The sequence below is a fragment of the Leptosomus discolor genome, chromosome 2 (genome assembly GCF_034619465.1).
Source record: "Leptosomus discolor isolate bLepDis1 chromosome 2, bLepDis1.hap2, whole genome shotgun sequence".
Taxonomy (NCBI): domain Eukaryota; kingdom Metazoa; phylum Chordata; class Aves; order Leptosomiformes; family Leptosomidae; genus Leptosomus; species Leptosomus discolor.
In genome coordinates, this window is record NC_141392.1 from 56443592 (window position 1) to 56466705 (window position 23114).

General features: G+C 42.4%; 1 protein-coding gene across 2 annotated transcripts; it reads right to left on the bottom strand.

The window, feature by feature from the left end:
• Positions 1-285: 285 nt before the first annotated feature.
• On the bottom strand, positions 286-23106 carry RMND1 (required for meiotic nuclear division 1 homolog). Of its 2 annotated transcripts, XM_086482397.1 has the most exons (13): positions 23073-23106; positions 19534-20048; positions 14790-14898; positions 11791-11866; positions 10915-10954; positions 10057-10101; positions 7324-7424; positions 5934-6040; positions 3827-3891; positions 2870-2946; positions 1626-1746; positions 720-836; positions 286-473 (listed from the first exon to the last, which is right to left on the bottom strand). In XM_086482397.1, exons 2-13 carry the CDS (start codon positions 20032-20034, stop codon positions 441-443), a joined length of 1392 nt encoding a protein of 463 aa, XP_086338523.1. In that variant the 5' UTR covers positions 20035-20048; positions 23073-23106; the 3' UTR covers positions 286-440. The 2 variants fall into 2 exon arrangements, with proteins under 2 accessions (XP_086338523.1, XP_086338525.1); XM_086482399.1 differs by lacking the exons at positions 10057-10101; positions 23073-23106 and adding an exon at positions 21564-21959.
• Between the last annotated feature and the right edge of the window lie 8 nt (positions 23107-23114).

Genomic DNA, 23114 nt, shown 5'->3' on the forward strand with positions numbered 1-23114 from the left:
GCACGAAGTAGCTCCGTACTCAGCATCTTTTCAACTCTTAAGGGGACAAGGCAGTAGAGTCCATCGCCAAATTAATACAGACAGCACAGAAGGGATCCATCCTTCTGCCCTTGCTTATTAAGATGACAAATCTCTCCCTGCATGCAGCCAGGCCTACTCACTAGGAAACTTCCCCTACAAATGCACTGTTAGGATCTCAGCTTTACACTAGCACATCCATAGGTTAAGAATTCTCTAACATTGCTAAGACAGCAGTTGGGAATAATGTTCACAGACCAGTTTATTGTGTTGTGTTTTTTTTTTTATTTGAGTAGAAGAGGTACATATTTATCAAGAGACAATTCCACTATTTTCCAGAAGCATGTGATAGACAGGAATTTTCTGGGCCATATGGTCTTTATGGTTTTGTCAGTTTTCTTCTTCCTGAGTTTCTTCTGTCATCAGAAAACTACCCTTGCAAGTTCAAACAGGACCTGTAGAATAGCAAACACATTGATATGAATTTTTATTCGATTTAATAATCCTTAAAACAGCTTACACTGTAAACAAGAAGCTGAAAAACAACTACAGCTGCAAGTTCAAAAGTTACTTGTGAAGAACTGAAGACTAATCCTCTTGTACAGTACATTAATAAGATAATCCTCATTCTCAAATTATGAAGTATATAAATTGCACTTGTAATTACATTTTCAGTGTTACAGTGGAAAAACTCCACCAACCTCTATGGTGATGAGTATGACTATCATCCACTCAAGGCGCAGAGTGTGCTTTTCATTCAGGTGATTTCGCATTAGGTCTGTCAGCTCCATGCAGTGCTGAAGCTTTTCGTTCATTACCTGCAAGAGATTCCAAATATATGGCAAATCTGGATTCCTGAAGTGGAATGAGATCACTCAATAAAGGAACACAATCCACAGAAGGGCTCACTGCACAGAGCTAGAAAGGTGCTAACACCTTTCTGCAAAAGAAGAGAACAGAAAGTCCTGTAAGGCAACATGCAGAAGCAACGGAAGTTTCAATATAAATGCGTGTGTTATTTCAACAGGTCACAAAACCAGAAATTTGGATATGCATCTGCAGGTATTAAACTGCTCCTGGGCAGTATCTACTCATGAAAACAGGCACAAGCTAAAGAAGATGCAGCTTACTGGAATGCCTTGATAGTAACTAAACATTTAAGGTTGCTGTACACCAGGAGAGGTTGTTTTCATGCTTCTTACTGTGGCTCAGCAGTAAGCATTACGCTGCCCTTCAATGAACTGACCTGAATGATCAGGTCAGTAAGAAGACTGCTTCGCACCTATGTTTAACTTGTTTTCTTGCACACATTTCAGAACAAGAATTAAATCTCCTCTTCTTACAACTATTTAAAGCCTAATTTAATAGCTCAGGAAATATGCAATCCATTCCCGTGTGGCAGGGTTGAGCAGGGTTGTTAACCTAAACTGGGTAAAAGACGCGAGCGGGTTACAAACACGTGGAAAAGGGGACAGCGTATAGAATCCTATTACTTTTTGTTCGGTTTCTGCAATTAAAACAGACACTGATGGAGCAGTCTGTAACCCTGCTGAGCCAAACACAGCTGATCGGAGTGTGGGAAATTCTCGTAACGGTAAGGCACCTACCTTAACTCTGCGATTAATGTTGAGAAACTGGCAAGTCTTGTCATAAAGCTCTTCCAGTTTTTCTCTATCCCAGTAGAAGTCAGGTGTTATTAGTAGGTCTGAACTCAGATTTATTCGGTGTCTAAAAAGAATAGGTACTACAATAGTTCAAACTTCCTTTTGGTAATTACAGGAGCAAATATTTACATAGTAGTTAAAAGAAACAGGAAAAATTTCCAGTAATTTTAAGTAAAACATGAGAAGAATCCCTTTCCATAATAAAAATACATTTGTAGTGATCGTTTTAGATTGGTCACATTGCCTGAAACTTTTCTGAACATGCTGTACCGTGTAACAGGTTTGAGCATAAGTGACTTTTGCCTTATGGCAATGCTGCCTCTTTAGCTTGTCACCTTGCTTAACTTCTGGTATCTGCAGAGGAGTCCTTAACTATGCCGGCAGCTCGCTGAAGCTGAAGTGGTGCACGAATTGAAGTTACTGGGGAGCCCTTAACAGCCTGTTTGTATCCGAGTGACTGGTACCGCATGCTGGGCAGGGGAGCGTAGCACACCTTTCGGAACCAGGCTACTGTCTCAACATTAAAGAGGCTGAGAGCTAACGTCTCCCACCTTCGACCTACTGCTCACATAAATATCTGGACACTCAGAACTCCATTATTCGCTACCGAACAGTCCTTCAAGTAGGGATTGCTTTTTTAATTTACCTCTTTCTTTACTGATTTTGAAGGGTTTTTTTTTGTCAAAGTGTGTGTAATGCTCTGTATTCTCAATGGCCAAATTTCACTTGAGAAGGTAAAAAACCCCATTAAATTCTTACAGCGTAGCAGTGGCTTCCAAGTCAGTCAAGGGAAGAACAGAACTCACAGAGAAGTTTGACTAACTCTAGGCCATAGTTAACAGTTCTACTACCCCTGGTAGCCTTTGCATCCTGTAGCATCTACTGCAACTACTGGTTATGAGACATGCGTTGCTGGACCCAGGGAGGGAAAAGGGTGGGGAATTTGGCCATTTACAATATGCTGCTTAACGCTCGTCTGTAGTAGAGTTGCTGTAGTGCAACTGGTGAGCCAGTGAGTCCTCTGACTAACATAAACAGCCCACAGAGTCTCCAGCCAAAACAAGGTTGAAGGAATTCCCCCGCCCCACCCTGCTGTGTTTGGTGTGTATTCTGGTCTTTGCATCGGGCACAACTTAAAAATTAAGTTCTGTGTAACACAATGTCCTGAGTGCAGCCAAAAAAGTTACCTTAATGCGAAGAGTTCTCCGATTTTCTGCATCACATCAGCATGGGACAGTTTTACCTTCCTTCGTGACTTTAGTATCTGCAAAGTAACAAGTTTTTCACTGCTTGATCAAGTGGCATGTACTAGTGGTTGAGAAGTGTGGAGTTTTACAGCCTAAAGTACGTACATAGAGAGTTAAAATCTGAATGCATATTATAATTATTAACATTTAAGTTTCATTTGCTTAGTGCCTTGCTTATCTAGCTTTCTAAGAGTATCACCACGCAACTGTTCATCCAGGTTTTTCAATAAATCACCGCGTACATCATCAGTATCTATACAAAATCCTGGAGCATTTGCTATGAATGATTTCCTGAACAAGAAATCATTTGTTTTTTCTTCCTACTATTGTTATTTTTAAGTCATGACAGCGTTCTTTCACCTTGCCACTATGTAGCCTTTTTATAGACATTTTCCTTAAAACAATGTATTACTATTTATTTCCTTCATAAAAAAAAGAATTAAAATTATGTTTTCTCTTTTGAATCCTGCGCATCTCATTTTTATATGCAGTATCATATGGGCTTTGTACTTTAAGTCTCATGAAAAACTGGGGTTTAAGTAATCCACTCCAACTCTTCATTACATTCAAGTTAAAAAGCACATTACTTTCAGCCCAAGCTGCCACACACCACGTTTTTAAATGCTGCTTGTCCTGTTACACATTCAACAGTGGCAGGTGAGACCTGCACAACACGGGAAACATTATTGCGATGCAGAACCCCACTCCCGACCCTTTAAAGATTGATGATTTCTTGTCCCACCACTTTGCAGGTGTTCTGAGCTTCTCTGCATTGATGGCTTTACTATCGAATGTGTTAAGCATTCAACTGCTTTTTCCATAGCCTCAGCTGTACCTGGACTGATCTTTTACAAAGCACAGGAGAAAAGGAGGGGAGAGGTACAAACGAGACCTCACCTCAGGAATTGACTGGATAGATTCCACGAAGTTATCCAATAATGATTCCCAAATAGCCAGCTTTACTGCAACACAGAGGTGACAAAGCAGAACACTGTGAAAGTTATAGATGCTTTCAAGTAATCAGAACCTTAAATCTGCCAACACGCTGCTTCGAGACACGTTTGATGCATTCCAACACCATTTGCAGCAAGTTACCGTTAGCATTCTGCAATCCATGCTCGCACCCCTGCGGACAGGTCCGGGCTGGGCACTGACCCAGCTCTGCCTGCAGAGCCCCCCCGAGCGCAGCTCTCCTCTCCAGACCGATCAGTTCGGACCCCGGAGCGTTCTCGGGTCAGCTCGGACGCTGCGTGTTTAAGCGCTGCGCCGTACGCACGAAGCCTCTGCCAACTACACGCCACGGAGGCTGGAGATAGCGAGCCGCGCTGGAGTCAGCCTGACTTCACGTGGTGCCACTCAAGGGCCTCCGCCGCGTTTCTGTGTCCTGCAGAACCCTCATTCTCCACCTGCCCGGTATTTGATGCAGCATGCTCAAACCACGGAGAACTGGCTTGTATAGACACACCGCCTGTGCTTGCTGAAGCTAAATTCAACCTTAAGCAAGCTCCCACTCTGTTTTTAGGTGAAAACACTGTTCACTGAAGATGTAACTTCTCGTCTATGGAAGCTGTTCAGCACAGGCAATGGCAACACAAATTCTACTGTGCCTCAGCTTGAGCCTGGAAAGATGTTTCTACAGGAAGATGATGTAATTCGGGCCTTTGTTCTTTAGCCCGCAGATTCCCAGACAAGAATGAAGTAGCAAAAGATCAAAAGTTAACCCTATTCACTCACAAAAATTAATCAGGGAAGATTTAATTGTCAAAATGAACTGTTTCGTGGTAGTAATCGATAGTATCGTCTAGTCAGGACACTGACAGTAAATCCAACTCCGAGCATTTTTCACACCCAGCTTTTCAGTACAGAGGCCTAATCCAAGTCAGTGACTTAAATGACATTTAATTTAGCCCCTGAAAAAAAGCCAATGGGCATTCAGCTATCACCAGTTATTTGAGAGAGGTTGGTTTCTGCTATGTCATAAATTTGATTTGCAGTATTACTTGCATCCTTTATTTTTATTGAACATTATTGAACTGTTTTCCTTTATGATGTGCACGTCTCTAACATAAATTGGTAGCAATTATCTCCTGGGAATAAATCGCTTGCTCTATTGTATGTGGCACTGCTCCTCCATGCAGTAGCTTTATATAGAGAATGAAAGGCTTTTTTTCTTCAATACATCTTCCTTCAGCAGTCAAGAACCACCTAGTTATGCTGTATGGCTCGATCAAATGATGTACACTTCAAAAACATGCATTCTGTTTCTTGATGTCTCTCCCGTTTAAAGGTGCACTTCCCAAATACGACAGGAATCCTGTAACTGACCCTAAAAGCAGTAGGGGTAGACAGACCAGATTTCCTTTAAAGATCTCTTCTTGAGGATGGCCTTACTGCTGCTAGCTTCTACTCCCACTTCCTACCTCATCTGAGGTCTGAAGCAGCAAAGAGGTGCATTTCTCAAGCAGCAGCACCACTGCTGAGCCTGACTTCTTCCCAGAGCCTCTCGCTGTCTCCTGCCGTGGCTAATAAGCCTGGAAAACATTATCTGTGACTCTGGTCCACACCTTTGATGCTGGGAGCCACTGCTCTACGTTACTCCTTTAGCTGGCACGTAGCTTCTTCTGTTAGAGGAAACGATGTCAGGATGAATTACCCAAGACTACTGACAGGTTTCTAATACTGGACTCTACACTCGCTGCTATCCTAGAATAGCTCTCAAGGGTGGGGCACAGGATGCTCAGTAGAATGTGTATCTTTTGCAAAGTACATTTCTTAATGTGCTTTGTTCATCTTTTAAGATCGACTGAGATAATTCCAATTTACACAAAACAAGGTAAAAGCTTTGAAAAGTAATCCCCCCCACTGAAGCACAACCAATCTTCACAGAGTTTGCCTAAACTGGACACCGAGTCTTCTCCAACCTGTCACTGTACAAGTCCCACTTATAATATGACATTTCACAAAATCTGTAGCATAGGCTGATATAAGAACAACAGTCACTTACCAGAAAGACAAAGGGCATTCGAAAAGGCAAATTTCTGCAGAATGACTTCATCACTATCCAGCTCAGAATTTAACAAGATTTCTCCTTTATGAAGCTTGGTCTGACCTCTGTTAAAACAAGAGTGAAGCATCTTCATTGACTATGCCACCAGCAAAGGAACATTTAAAGAACATTCAACAGTGCAAGAAAGGTTGGTTGGTTGTGTACATAAACCACACCGTACCTATTTGGATAACATCCCCATCCTTGCATTTTTTTCATGTTCAACCTGATAATAATCAAAACAAATCACTGAAAGTTAAGTTACTCAGTCTAGGACTAATACTATGACCAAATTTTCTAGGTTTAAATGAAACTGCTGCAAGCTATGATAGTAACTACAGCATTACTACACACACAGATAATTCAGAGTAAGCAGGATGCTGGCCTCTCTCCTGCTTTCTACCTCCTGTATTACCTTTCTGTTTCTGTTTTCCTTTTCTTCTGTCAACTTTTACCAACATCACTCCCTCCCTGCTATGATGTTACTTTCCCTCAAACCTCCATTGGATAGTGGGCCAGAAGCAAAGAAAAGGTGAGAGTCTTTCATTTTATCCTATCAATCTCATTATGAAACTTGCATAAACACAATGGAGTATGTCAGGAATCACAAATTACACCACTGGATAGTGCATGCAGTTTTCAAATGGCCAGGAAAAACCAAAAACCTGTCCTCTTATCAGGTTACCTTAAATAAGCTCAACCTCATTAGCTCAGCTCCTAGTGTTACAGTGTCCTGCCTAGGAGCTGGTTTTTGGTGCTGTTGGAAAATTACAGATAATTTATACAATCATTTACATTGAGAAATATTTCCATAGAGATCATTTGCTCCCCATGATGAAAAAACATTATTTAACAAGGCAAGATGACTTGCCAGGTTAATCATTCCTCAGTACTGAGGTTACAACTTTCCTAGGAAGTGAAGTATGTGCAGAATTACATCTTTGTGTACAAACCTAGAAGGCACTAAGGAAAGCTTATGCAGAGAATCCTCTTTAAAATCAGACTCACCTCAATAATGCATATTTTTTTTTTTTTTTTTTCCTGTGAGGTACAATTTCTGTTTGGGATTGATGAAGAACATGTTCAGTCGCATGGGCCTGGAGCATCATAATTTATAAAACCTAGTGCATCACAATTTATAAAATCTAGTGCATAACCAAGTCACAAAGGCTACTACTTGCAAGTTTTGCAATACAGTAACATTTGTCCATTTGTCCTTTTAGATTTACTGTTTTCTCCTTTCCTTACTTTACTTGTAAGGACAGGTATATTTTTACCTGTTGCTTTTGCGTGAATTTGTTTTAGGCATCTATCAGCTTTTATAAAAAGACTGCCTGAAAATACTTACTCTCCTATTCTATAGTTGATCTCTTCATTCTCCCAGTGGACTAGTGCAACTTCATACGGCTGAATTTCATGCTGTTCTAGCATTCGCATGATATTCTTCATCTAAGAAAAAAGACAATTGCACGCACAGGAACAGTTACGCCGCAGTACGCTATCGCTCTACAAAGACCTCGCATATAATAGGTCGATGAACGCAGCTTTCCTGCTGAAGTTATTTACACAACGACGAATAGGTGTGCTGAGCAACCAAGTGGTAACACAGTTTACTGCGGAAGCTATCCGTAGCCACAAATTCTTCCACACAGCTGTGAACAACTGCGAGGAATCTGGGAAGGCTGAAATGTCATTTAATGTCTGCACATATAAAACAGGTACGGATTAAGCAGCAGTAAAGACAATGCAGACGTATTCAGTGTTACAACAATGAGTCGTACAAGATTTTGGCAGATGTCTTGAGTGTGGGAATGCATCTTTAGGATAAGTACATCAGGTGGCTGTTTCTGCCAAAATTACTAGTTTGCTGCTAAAATCAGTAGTTTTGTTTCAGCTACCAGCGGCTGGTTTACAGTACCGAAATCCTTTACCACTACAGAAGTCCGTAACAATTATTTCAGCTGCCCACATTCAACCCTGTAAGCAGTTAAGTGTGCAATTTTACTTGCAGAAGTAATCGCATTGACAATTTATTCTCCAGCACACCAAAACCTGATGCAAGAAGAGCGAGCCCTTCTCTCACAAAACTCTCCTCTGACATCTGACTTAGGATCCCTCATCCTTGTTCCTTTCATGTGCTACAAGATTCCCCTCACAAAAATTATTCTGCAATTAGAACAAATTCTGAACTAAAAAAAAAGCACTCACCTACAGGTTTTTAAAAGGCATTTAGCTACACAACAGCCAATACAAAACCCAAACCACAACACACTTTTGATGCTTAAATTCTTCAAAGAGGTCAATCTTCTACTAAGTCATACTTAAAACACTCTCTTCAAAATAACAGATAATAGTTCATCTTTCAGTACAAAACTGTATGCTAGTGAATTGTTTGTGAAGCCTATTCTCCAGGTTAAGTACTCTAAAAAAATCTGTTGGATCACCTGCAAGAGGATTTCCTTTGCAGTGCTAGCTTTCTTCATCGCTTTCAAGAATTTTGGTGATACCATCAAGGTAAGACACAGTAACATTTTTCAGTAAGAAACCCCCAACCCTACAGCTGCAACTGCTTGTTTTGTAATGCTGAATTTAACGTTAGCATGACTAGTACCTGCCATACATTCCAAGTCTTGTGGTAAAAAATGGTATGAACATTCAGTTTCATTTTTTAAGCAATGAAGTATCTGCTGTTAGGCCAGTGTACTCGGCCAGCCAGCTATGCTGCATACGGGGACAGTTCACCAACGCAAACCCCACCAAAACAATGCCAGAGTTCATTGCCAATGCTTGATGCTGCATGCCAGACATCAGGGGTGTGTTCACTTGGATCCAGGTGCTGTAGCTGGCTTTGTAAAGTCACTAGTAACACAGTAATAATTATGCTGTTAATACACTAACAGTCCCTTCCAGAACGGCAACCAGTTCAGGCTTCCCGGGTCCAGCACAGAGCAAGAGATAACAAAGCTTTACAGCCCACGACCAATTCTGTGAAATTCGTGTGTCTCCTAACATGCACACTTCCAAAGTTCTTCCATTGCTCTGGATAATGAGAAATTTTATTTTGGTGGCAGCTTTCTTCTATCTAGTCAGAGTAATACAAAGGCTCCTACTGACTGATGTGAGTTTCTTCTAGGCCTGGCCCAATTTTATAGAAGGGACTACCTGTGACACAGTACATATAATGAGATGTTCTGGATTCACTAAATGCAAACCCTTGCTATTACAGGCAATCATATCAAACCATTTCCTGTTAAAAAACAGATGAAACTGCACCTCAAAGCTAGTTTTGCTTTTTGCACTTGCTATTTTTGGTGGGGAAGCTGTTGCACAACCTCCCTACTCAGGTATTTGAAAACGGTATTTTACATTTTAAATTTCTATTCACAATTAGTCTGTAGTTGTTACTTCTTCTGCTAAGTGTCCATTAGTTTAAAATAGTTTTTCTTCTCCTAAGGGTCATTCTGGAGTACTTTTAAAAAGCAAATTATCCATTAACAGTAATTCTCTACGTTCTGTTTTACTGAATTACTTTCAGTTTCTCTTCTACAGAACAGGTTGTTGGGGTTTTTTTGTTTCGGTTCATTAAAATGCGTGCATAAAAATACCTCCTCTATTTGAGCGAGTTGTTTGGAAGTTCAACTTTGACTATGATTTCACTAAGCAGAAAGAGGCAGTCTTCCTCCTCTTTTATAAACAAAGCTAGCAAGGGACACCAACTTTCATTAGTACTGACAAGGAAAACGTGGTATCAAATTTTCAAAGGTAAGCGTGTACAACAAAATGAGATTTTTCAGAGTACTCCAGTGAGTAGAGGTGCCCCACTGATAAAAATCAACAGGAGTTAGTCAGCTAGTCTTCAGTAATACCTGTGAATCAGTAGCGTAGTTACAGCCATAGCATCCTAAGCCTGCTACAGGCAAGGTTTGAAGGGAGAGCTAGTATCTTTTTGTAGGCCAGCTGACATACTGAAACCCCCCAAACCAGACAGGAAATCAGGAACATTTCAGGTCTGAAACAGAAAAAGCGAACTTGAATCCAGAAATTGCTCACATCTGGAAAGAACTGCTCTGTTTTCATTTACCTTAATGAAAATCTTCCCGTGAACTTCTGTGCATCTCAGTATCATCTATTTAACACACAACTGAATTTCACAGAATCTGCCTACAGATAAGACTAAGACTTTCTCTCTTTGTATCTAGAATTCAGTTTTACTTAACTACAGTAATAAAAATCAATATATTAAAAAAATTTTAAGTAACTATAAACATATTCATAAAAATAGACATGCCTGTGGCATACGCCTTTGGTCAGCAAAGAGTACCAAATTATCGTAAGGGCGACATCATTTCAGTATCAACATATTTTAACAATTATACCAACCAACAGAAATCTTTCTTCAGTTAAGCAGATAACTGGTAGAAACACAAAACTGTATTAAAAAGTTGCTTACAAATTTTGCTCTTTCGGAGTTATGCAAACGTAAGTTTTTAATAGTTTTGACTTAAATGGAATAGAACAGAACGATCTTTTTCTTCTAACACATACTCTGTCACATTAGTGCCTTTCAAACAACCATCTGCAAGTTGATTTTTCTCATCTACTTCCTGAGGATGCAGAGCTGCAAGAATTTTCTTTTTGTCAATCTCACTAGATTAAGGTTTCAGATTTTTGGCCTTAAGTAGAAAATGCTATGCAGTTTGTAGTTACACATAGATTTGATCAGTTTGTGCAGAAAGTCAAATTTCAAAAATGATATATCAGCAACCCACACACTTGAGGGCAGCAGCAGGAAATCACCTGCACTCATTATGAGGAGAATCAATCCTTTTCCCTCACAGAGAGATCCAAGCTCCCAAACAAAGCCCAAGCACGCTGAGCTGTGTGGGACTGAGGGAACATCTGCTTAAGAAGTTTTAACAAACAGTTTTGGTTTACTTACACTTTTCTCTTCCACATTCCAAAACACAACAGCCCCTTCCCTGTGAATTCAAGGAAAAACTGAGGTGTAACTATACTGTTTTAAGTGTATTTCAATGCAACACTCAAATTGTACAGTGGCAACTTTTTACCACTGTGAATCAAGAAACTTAACACTGTCTTCACAAAACCTACATAATAGTTGCTTTTTAACCACACTTTAACAAAAAAACATGAGAAACTAAGTTGTTTTTTAACCATTTAAATAATTCTGATCTTTTTTAAAATCATTCTGACTAGACAGTTATTCCTTGAGTTTCATGAGGTAATATGATGCATTCACAGAATCACAGACTGTTAGGGGTTGGAAGGGACCCTGAAAGATCACCCAGTCCAACCCCCCTGCCAGAGCAGGACCACCTAGAGTAGGTCACACAGGAACGCGTCCAGGCGGGTTTTGAATGTCTCCAGAGAAGGAGACTCCACAACCTCTCTGGGCAGCCTGTTCCAGTGCTCTGGCACCCGCACAGTGAAAAAGTTTTTCCTTCTGTTAATGTGGAACCTCCTGTGCTCCAGCTTGCACCCGCTGCCCCTTGTCCTGTCATTGGACATCACCGAGAAGAGCCCGGCTCCATCCTCCTGACACTCGCCCTTTACGTATTCATAAACATTGAGGAGGTCACCCCTCAGTCTCCTCTTCTCCAAGCTATAGAGACCCAGCTCCCTCAGCCTTTCATCATAAGGGAGATGTTCTACTCCTTTAACCATCTTTGTGGCTCTGCGCTGGACTCTTTCAAGCAGTTTCCTGTCCTTCTTGAACTGATCTAGCAAGCTGCACTACTTCTTTCACATCACTGCTATCAATAAAATAATGTTTTAAGCATGATTTATAGCTTACCTGAAGAAGAAAATCATGCCATGATCATCAACTTTTGCAGATTTCTCAGTACCAATCACCAAAACATTTGCAGCATCTAGTTTGAAATAAATGAAAAAAATTGAAGAAATAGTCAGACTTCTAAATGGGATAGCTATAAGCATACAACTCCAGTTTAACAGTTACACGCTAACAGATCAGCCAGTCCCCTATTTTATTTTTCTGATAGAAATGCTTGCCAGGAAACAACCACAATACCGAACTACACTGCTTCTCTGAAGTGCCACACTTAGACTCGGACACTATGTTGAACTTCACTGGAATCTTTAGTTAATGAAATGTAACAGTTTTGAAGAATAAAAGACTTCAGGGAAAACTGCTGCAGGGCACAGTAAGTAACTGGGAATAGAATACAGAAGTGGACAAGCAATGTGAGTGAACTATGGAAGCTGCCCGGAGTTGCAGAGAAATTACCATTCAAACCTGCTTGCCCAGAAGATCTTTCTTTTCTATACAGTAAGGGTCTAATCTGCACTCAAATCGTGCCGACTTTGACAGTCAGGCACTTGAAAGCGCATACCCCAGAGGCAGAAGAGGGTACACCTGCATTCTCCTTCAGATCAGCGTGCTCTCCAAACAAATCTTCCAGCCACCCTCATTTACCACATTTCTGATCTGCACTGCAGAACACTGTCAGAGTACACAAACTGGATTTTTTCGCATTAAATTAGACTGAAAAGAGGAGCTCCAAAAACGCACCTGTGGTACTCTAACCGCTAGTGGGCACTTGTTACAAAGGACCAGAGCTGAGCTAGTGGAGGTACAATGCCCCAAACCTTACTAAGTGTGGATGCTGGGTTCTCCAAACAGGGTTTTGGCGGGTTTTTTTCTGCTACAGATCTGCTCCACTGTACAACTTGCTAATATAGGTAAATCTTAGAATTCCTGATCTGGTTTTGACAAAAAAAGGTTACTTTCCAGCATGACCCATTTTGCTGCAGAACTAGTGGAAGCTAAACCGGCAAACCCCCTACTTCTATTATAAAGTGAGATTCCACAAAGAAGAATTTGCAGGGCCTAACACCTAAGCCTTAAAAAGTTCAGCCCCTTTGCAGAAAGATCACAAATCAAGTGACAAGGCATCAAATGCAGCCTATGTACAAATTCCACTCTCTGCTTTACTGCTCAAGCGACAGAGGCCAGGTAGACTAAGGCAGCAGAGAGAGATGACTAAGTATCGGACATACTTTAGCCAATACCCAAGTTGAGACCACGCAGTCGGTCTGTACGAACTCTTTAAAGACTTTCCTTCCACTTGCTACTCCAGTTCGGAAACACATGATTTGATGAATCACTACAGCAAGCTTTGGGTGTGAAGTTTGAATTCACCATGGAAGAAACATTTGTCTGCATTTTCTCATTTGGCTTTTCAAATATCACTCTTATCTTTATTTATCCACTCCAGCCAAAACATAGACAATTGAAGAGAATTTGGTCCATTGTAACTGGATGTACAGGATATGCCTCTACAATGTTTTTTAAAAAGTTGAAAACAAGAATAATGCTTAGAAAGAACACTACAAAGCAACAAATCCACACAATAATTGCTGATTTAGATTTCTATGTGCTAACAATCTTCTATTTTCCAAGAATCAACGTTTGAGTTGATAATCAACCACTGCTACATGCACAAGACAACCACCACAACATATCAGATCTGCTGGCACAATCCAACATCCTCTCATCATTACTTCCTCCAAACTTTTGATAAACATAGTATCTATTGTGAGGAGTCAAAAAACCACACCATTATGAAACCAAAGAACTGGCAAAACCCACACTCCCAGGGTAAAGTACCAGCAACAGCAACATTTGTCTTGCAATAATTCAGTCATGCTGGCAATTGTACAAAGTTTCTAACCCAAAGCTGTGAAACCAACGTTGGTTTTAATAAACTGCAAAGGAACACGAAGCCTATAGTCTACAGCACCCTGTCCTTCCATGTTCATCTTTCTGAGCAAGATGATCATTAGTAAATCTTGTGTCTAAGTGAGACTCACTGGAGTATTATTGCACTTGGACTACTGAATGCTTGAGAGGCAGACAGATGTTTGATAACCTCTACTGAAATGCCCATAAATACTATCTGTCATTCTCTTAGCTTCATATAAACTGTTCATTCAAAGGGGTGTGTGTGTGTGTGTGTGTGAAGCAGCATCCTACTGCCAGCATACAAAAATCACAGCTGTTCCAGGGCATAGGGTTCCTTAAGCTATAAAAAGCTCCATTTGTTTTTCTCTTGTGGTATACTTCAGCTATTTCCAAGCCATACTTTCCCAAGTCTTCAGAGATACTTTATGAAAACCAGAACCAATTATTTTTCTGAAGCCTAGCTAAGCAAAGCATTCAACAATTGCTAGGATATATTTGGCCCAATAATAATAAAAAAGCATCAACTGCATTCTCTTTACTAGAACTAAGCACTTATGTGTAGATCTTCTTCATTTCACTTAGTCAGCAAGATTCTCTCTTGCATGCCTTCCTCTCCAACCCGCAGTGATTTACATTAATAGAAGTGTGGGTATGGAAAGAAGATGCAACACTTCGAATTACAAAATTGTTTTGACAGCTGAAGCACTACAGTATCCCATTACTGAAAGATTAATTAAAATAAAGAAAACTTCCAGATTTTTTTCAATTAGCGAATTTCTATAGAAATTCTTTGTATCAGAAAACTTCCAAATTTATTTTTCCCGCATGTATCTGATTTTTCCAGTACTTTCAGGAAAAATTATTATAGCATAACAGCAAGCACTGGTTATACTGCTATTCCGAAAGGTTTTGTTGTGGGTTTTTTAGGCAAATGGAATTTTTAAGCAAAGCAATATTTTTGTAGGCAGTACGATTTATTCCAGGGTATTACCAGAGTAAGAATACACGAAGTTATAAAAATTATATACCTCACCCATATGTAATTTCCCAAGGTATAACATCGCTTTTAATATGTTTCAAAAATCTACCTCTAGGCAAACTTGTTATTTCAACATATCCATGTGAAGTCAGGTCATGACACAGATTACCAAGATGATATTCATCTGCTGTTGCAAAGGCTGTGCACTGCATCAGATTCTGTGCCAAAGGAATAAAGATTTTAGTTAGGGCAAGGCTGAAGAAAGATGTTCAGAAGACAATTGTTTGCCTCAAATTTATCATGAGAGTGATGTTTTTCCCTTATTCCCTCTTTCTTATGATATCATTGCCATGCTGTCCACCTGGTACACAAGTACTAGTGAGATGACTTGCTCCCTGTTAAGTGGGAAAGCAAATCATGGACTGAGACCAAAACAGGTGACATGAGTAAATCGCACCAAAAAACTTTATGATAGGGCTACAAAGCGAACCCTTCTTCCCCGAAGGCCAATCAAACGCTTTAACAGTAGTGCTACACTCGCTACCGCTCTCTCATCCTACAGCTTATGACACACTCAGCTGATCACTGAAATCAAAAGCAAGACACCTCCGATACCAGCTTTAACATCCATATTTTAAAGATAAATGGAGTTCAACTATCCCAGCCTGCTTATCAAGCAGAAGCACCAACCACAAACATCGTGGTCTTCCACGCACAAAGCTCACTGCCAGGTAGCTCCCAGGGTACGAGCCACTCTGCAACACCACAGCGCAGAAAGTCATAGAACTTCAGAGCCAGTTGTGGGTGCTGCAGATCTACAGTGTCCCCCTGAGATGAATCTCACACTAACAACATGGTCTCAACTGACTCCGCAGTCAAACAGTATACAACAGCCAGAGTTTGTCTCAATACTCCACAACTTTAAATGACTAAAATGCCATATTCAAACAAATAACTGGAAAAATGATACTGACTTGCAATGAGACTGACTCATGCATGGCAAAGAAATCAGAAAGTCATCTGTGTAAAGATTTTCTTGATTAACCAAAACAAGTCACAATAAACCGATGTACAAACTCTACTATTCATTTTAAGTGGATTTCTTTGTTCTGATACTATGTGTGTCCCATGCTAATGTTTTTCAGTACAATACAGTGGAAGATATCCAGAAATCAATGTGTCTGTGGATCAGTTACCTCCCAGCTTTTTGTAACTAATACAAATGGGGATGTAACTAGCAACAAATGAACAAAAGAACTGTACTCATCTGCAAGCATTTATACACACAATACACTTCAAATTAAAATCCAAATTATATTCTTGCAGCACTCATGCACTACCAAACAGCAAGGCTTAAAAAGGTGTTCTACTTCTTGCAGGGCCTATTACCAGTCATCAGAATCATGACCACAGATTTAAACCTTCTTTTCTTTTTTAATATTAACTTTCGTTATCACTTCCAAAGCTTTGCTTACATGTCATCTTAACTCAGCAATCACTAACAGAAAATAAATTTTAAAAGTAATTACGATATTCAGCGAGCAATTTGCAGGCATATTTTCACGACTGTATACTACAAGTCTGAGTTAACAGTGGAACTGTGTTTTCAGTTCCCTACCTTTGAAAAGCTGCATTATCACAATTTCATCTGTATAAATCCATTCTCAATCTCTAAACTGTCAATGCAAATTATGCATTTCAGATTCTTCCAGGAAGCTCTCATTATTAGAGCTACGAATGCTCTGCTATGAAACTCTTCTGTCAAGTTAAGGGAGTAAAGTCTTATCTTCTAGCTAGTACGCAATCTGAAAATCTATCCTGCTCTGTGCTCCCCACAGTTTACTTGTGCTGTGTTCATTTCAAGGCAGATGCACTACAGGACAGATTTTCTGTCTTACTGCTGCCATTTTAATTTCAACGTAAAGACTTTACATTTAGTAAATGCAACTACAAGTTACATCCTTAAACTGTAAGCTTTCTGCTACAACTACATGCCTGAAACAGCATTTTGGATATGCACTAGTTTGGGTGGGTTTTGTTTTGTTTTAGTTTTTTTACAAAGTACTGTTTCACTTAGATTTTTACTAAAATCTTGTTTCATGGGGAACATTTGGATTGGGTGTAATTTGAGACTAAGACACCTAAAATATACGTGTCCACAGGCACTCCCAAATGTCTAAGCTCCCATGATAGTCAGCAGAGATAGAGCCAAAAAGTCTATACTCCTATGAGTGATTCAGCTAATCCTAAAATAGACACGTTAACTGGCTGATCAATCTGAATGCCGTGCTTTCTGCTATGTCACTTTCACCTGCAAACTTCAGAAAACACAAAATACTGAAGATCAGTACTGGTGCTAGAAAGAAACTCCAGCTACTTACCACCCTCCTCCTTTCTGCCTACAGCTGGGTCTTCATTGAGATTCTATTCAGAGCACCAGAACAGCTACCCTTAGGGGCAGCCATCCAAGAGAACCCCAACAACTCATTTTCTGTGTCATCACGCCCCAAACAACTGTCCAGGCTCACATAACCGTAATTCTCCTTAGCCCACCCCTTCCACTTTAAGCAGACACAAATTTTAAAGAAAGAAAACCTGTAGGATGAATTTAAATCCCCATATCACCATAGGAATCAGTCTTTATCTTAACTGCAGTAAGTACTACATCTTTACTTGAATTTCAAGCTGCTGCTATACTATCCGTCTATAGCACTAAAAATCAGCTCAGAGGGTCTTCATGACATTGGACCTTATGAGATCAACTAAACTGAGTAGTAGCACTACTCACTAATGGACTGACAAAACCAGTTAACTGCTTTCAAGTAACTCCTCCACCTATCCTGAAAAACTGGTCTTACGACCATTTATCACTGCTGGTGCTCAGCACTCTGCCTGTAAACAACACATGAAGACCAGTGCTGGGGAGGGGTGGGAAGGACCTCATCCACCGACTGTTCTGCAAAAGCAAGCTGTCAGCTGTCAGGCCCTCCTTGGGGGGAAACACCAGGGATCCTCAGGGTTCGTCTAACTGAGGACCTTAGGAGTGGGCCTAGAGCTAGTGTCTCAAGGGGCAGGCCGGCAAGGAGAAGACGCTGCACCCTGCCCCTCGCTAACTGCCCTGGCAATACACTTGTGTTACTGGAGGGCTCTGGGTTTCCTCCACACACGTGCAGGAAGGTAAGATCAGCTTTTTTGTGACACCAGGATTTAGAGAAAACCGACAGCACGCTGAAAAAAACCTCAAAGATTTTTCCGCGCTACTTCTATTAGTCATCTTGCAGAAATCAGCCACATCTTTTAAGTTATTTCTCTATACTACATACCTATAGGGAAATACAAAAAGCAGTCAAAAAAAATGCTTATTTCAAAATACTGTCAGCCTGCAGTTCAAGGTGACAGCCTGTCTGTACCCCTGTAGATGGGGCTATATATCTGACAAAACCACATGGGGTTTATTAAAAAATAGCAAATGTTTCTGTTAGGTCTGAGTTTATGTGATTTCTAGCACAACATTTTGCTGTGGAAGCTTCCTCAGGTAGTATACTATTATTTCAGTATAGCAAGACAGTATTTTCTCCACTTCTTCAAGAAAGTAAAAACAGCAGTGCATATTACTCACATACATAAACATGAAAATGTCAAACAAAGAAACTGTTTGCATTCTATGCTGCCATTTAAAAGCCTCAAGAAGCCAAAAAAAAATCGTCACTACAATTCACCCAACAACAAAAAAAAGTAACTTCTGAATGTAATGTCACAGCCTGAATAATAAGTTTGAAACATTACATGGTGTTTTAGGACTAATATTCTTCAATTTTTATTTTTTTTTTAAAGCAACAGGAAAATACAAGTGGGAACTAAATTGTCTATAATGGAGTCTTTATGCTACGTTAAAGCATATGCCTGCTCGTCATACAAAATATTAAACAGAAGCTTAGACGCCAAGAAGGCAAGCATTAAAACTTCAGCTTCTGTGCTCACATTCAGCAGATCACATAATAAACACATTTTGCAATGCAGAAGCTACTTCTGGAAGCACAATACTTGTTTCAGTCTCATCTACAATACTATTTTATTAGCAATATCCTGGAACTCAGCTGTCGTTGTAGCTTGAGGGTACTTCTGACACCAGGATTTTCCTTGGAGATCTTATATTCAAGTACGCTTAAGGTCTGCCTTGATTGCTATTGAGGCTTGCAAAGAACTACCTTAAAGAGAAACAGCCACAAGTATGCACTGTTCCACCTAATCAGACCTCATTTTATCCAAAACAGTCTGTTGCTGCAGTTACTCTGTAGACCTACGAGTCCGGAGATCAAGGTGCTATTTCTACATACTGAATAATCTTCCTCAGGTAACACAGGCTATGTCTGCACCTCAGCTTCCCATCTGAAACTTAATCTGAATATAAACTTTATACTATTTACTTTCATCTTGATTTCTGTTTGAGTGAAGCCTTAAAATTGGGTAGAATTGGACAAGCAAGGATACCTAAGGAAAGTTAGAATTATTCTGAAAGCTAGACTTTGTTCCTCAATATTACATGTGCTTTGAGAGCACTGGTTAAAATTATTTTTAACGGATTTTGTCCTTCCACTTTAATAACCACTTATCTTCCTTCCACTTTTCTGTACACATTACTAGTGAATCTTCATTTTATCTTTAAAACACCAGACAGTTTCTAACAAGCTTGTTTCCGTTTGCAGTTCCAACACTAGGGTAAACAATGAAATCCTGCTCACCAAATAAACATGTTAATTTCATTAAAATGTTAATCTAAACCCAAATCTGAATCTAAATTAAACTGTTGAAGTTCCCTTAATGTTACAGGGAATGTAAATTTTATGCCTTACCTCCATGTCTGATGGTAGCGGCTGGTTAGTTCTGGATGGCTGCTTGGTCCTTGGTGCCTTTGGTGGCCTCTTAACTGGCTGGTTACTGTGTTTTGGAATAATTTTACCAGCTGATACAACCGAGTAAAATCTTGATGATACATTCCTAAGCTTTTTCATACGCTCTGTATTGAGCTTGTAGTTTTCCATCATCGCCACACCAAAATGTTTCCAGGATGGAAAAAAAACCTCCCCACTGTGGTAACAAACATTTCCCAAAGCAGATACATTTCCTTGGAGCAATTGCCAATTCCTGACTTGCAAACAGCGACTTGTCAAACAAGGGGAAGCAGTTTTCAGAGCACACAAATTCCAAGACTGTGCCGTTCTGTGAGCTGCTCTGTCAACTTCATTATCCAGTTTTAATAGCAGACGTCCAGTTCTATTAAAGCTTTGGCATCGGCGTATCGCTGTCAAAGCGTAGAAAGATCTAGTCTGAAGATGCAGAAGTTTCAGTCTCATTGCCTCCCTCAGAGCTGGATTAAAAACAAACAAAATCATCCATCATCTCTTTGGAAAGAAATAACATAATTTTCCCCTTAACTAAAAGGTGACCCCCTACTCCTTCTGCATGTGTTAGTACCCCTGAGCACAGAAACACTAGTGGGTTTAAAAAGCTTTTTTTCAATGCTATAGAAATACTCTAATTAAGATCAAAACATATCACTGAACTGTGTTCTTGCAACACACGGTGAAAAAGCAGAATCGGTTTCTGTGTCAATGCGTAAGCAGGCATCTTCTCCCTCTGCTGCTCATTCTGTGTGGCAGTTCGCACTCTCAGTAACCCCACTAACAAAAATACTCATGAACAAGCACACACCTCCAAGAGGACAGCAGACTCTGTGAATCACTATCTTATACACAATAAAAGCAACAGTCAGATTGGTATACGCTTGTATGGGGACTGTCACCTACGGAAAACAGACACTCAAACTGCTGCACGGCAAACTGCCAAGCACGGACCCGGTTCCGTTGGCCTGCCTTGACTAGAGCGAGAGCCGAGTCAGTCAGGTTACAGTCTTGACCCTGCTAATACACGCTGGTGCAAGAGGGACCCCGAGGCCTGCCTGCTGACCTACCGGTGCTGACAGAAACACAACAGTGTCCCTACTCTGTTATTCCAGGCTAAGAGCAACCTTATTACATTTACGCTATGTTGTATGAGCTAATCAAATAATCTTTAGAAGTATTCACAGACAGTAGACTGAATACTTCAGTGGGTGTGTTTCACTTGTGTCCAGTCCCTGCCCTCATCTGCTTTCATTAACCAAGTCCCTTGTGACACAACACCCATCTTCAGCAAGTTTTTAACAACAACAAAAAAAAGTCATTAAGTTGTATAGTTTCAAAAAATTGGCAATTTCGGAACTTTTTTTCCCCAAAAACTGTGTAAAGAAGAATCTTCAATAACACCCACACATTTAATATAATAGTTCAAATAGGCATTTTCTTGTGAGAACATTTTGTGCTGACTCCATCCTGACAAGGATACCTAAATGCTAGTGCGATACACACACAACTTGAAAAAAAGAAAACAAAACCAAACCTCCCCATGATGTAACCTAATGGAAGAGGAGTAACTAATTCTGGTGAGAGAGGTAGAGAGGTATACTATTCTACAAAAAAAAAAAAACCAAAAAAAAAAAAAAAAGGGACATAAACCACCTTTAGGCTACCACAGAGTAAGTAACTGATACTGGGCATAATTTCACATGCTCTTCCCTTACAGCTTTTTGCTCAATTTGTACGCCTGTTATCTGCATACTTATTAGAATAAACTGTTATTTTCATTTTAAAGTTATTCTGTACCTAAAAAGTGACCCAGAAGACTCTGTCCAGGACAAGGCACATTTACATTTTTAAAGGCCCGTTACCTCTGGATAATCAAGAGAGCTGAAACACTCAGCAACTGCAACCCAAGGCAGTGGAGAGCCAGGGGGCAAGGGGAGAAGTCTCCAGTAGCACAGGGTGACTGGCAGAAGGAAACTCACAAATGCCAGGCGGATCCGTGCTTTCCTGGCCAATCGCAGTGATCCCAGGGGTGGTTTTTCAACTGTCAGGCTCACAGCACGTTACTGTATAGACTAAACTCCACCGAGGAGCCTCGACGTCACACTTGTGGCAGCGGAGGCACCTAGCCAGGAAGCGTGGAACAGAGCAACCCAAGAAATAAGCGCGACGAAGAGCTACCCCACCCCCACGGGGCAGCAGGCGCCATCTCCCTCCGAGCAGCTGAAACAGATCCGCACTTTATTTTCCAACGTCTCTTTAATACAAAACGCACTTTATTCACGCCCATTGCCTTTCCATCCGGGAATCAAATCCTACGGCGGCAGAGCCAACAAGATGTACGAACAAACCGGGCCCGCGCAGCCGCTGGACAGACCTGCCCGGCCCTGCCCTACCCAGCCCCCACGGGTGCTGCCGGCCCACAGCGACGAGACGCCCGGGCCTCACCCGCCGCCCCCCGGGCCCCGCCAGCAGAGCGCCGCTCTCCTGCGCCTCGCTGCCGGCACACTCCGCTCATTCTCAGCCCCCGCCGGCGGCGGCGGCGGCAGGCAGCCGGACCCCCTCCCCGCCTCTCCTCTCCCCTCCCGAGGGCAACAACGGGAGCGCCCCCCCCCCCCGGTATGCGCGGGGGGAGGGGAGCGGCCCCACTCCCATTGGCTGTCTGCCGGGGCGGGCGGGAAGCAGGAGGCCAGGGAGCCAATCGGGAGGAGAGGGCGCCCCGCCTCCGCAGGAAGAGCGAGGACAGCGCCGCCCCCGCCCGAGGTAGTAGCCGAGGCGCTCGGGCCCCCGCCCAGCGGCGGCGCGTGCGGCTGACGGGCGCCCCTGGCGGCCGCGGAGAGGCACCAACGCCGGGCCGAGAGGCCTCGCGCGGGGGGGGCCCGGCCCCCCCCCCGCCGCCGTTGCACAACGCTGGGCTCCCGCCGCTGTTTGCGCCACCGCCGCGGAGGGCCCGACGGAGCGGCCGGCAGGCTGCGGCGCCGCAGTACCCGAGTGCGAGGGGGAGGCAGGGGAGCGCCCCGACAGCCTTCCTGCTCCGGCTGCGGCCGGCCGTGGGTGGCGGAAGGGACGGGGCAGGAAATCTCTTGCGCACTCACCGCCCCCCGTGGGCAAGGCGCTTTCTCAACCCCGAAACTGCCTCCCCTCTCCCGGCCTACGGCCGTGCCCGCGGGGGGACGCGGGGCCCTCCCACTCGCGGCACGATCGGGGCCGGCCCTGATCGCCCACGTCCTCCCGCAGGCGCTGCGGCAGGCCTAGTCCCCACTGTCCACGCCGGCACCTCCACTCCCCCGCCTCCCGCCGCCGCGGGGGGTCCCAGCGGGGGTCTACACGACTCCCCTCCCCCAGCCCGAGCTCCCGTCGCAGCCTCAACCGACGGCGGGGAGCCGCCAAGGGCGGCCGCAGCGCCGTCCCTCCCCTCCCCCTCCCCGCGGCGCCCGCCCGCCGCCGCCGCGGGAGGGGCGAGGCGGTTCCCGCCGCGCGCCAGCACTGACCTGGGGGAGGGGGCGAGCCGCTCTCCGCCGCGCGAGCCGCGG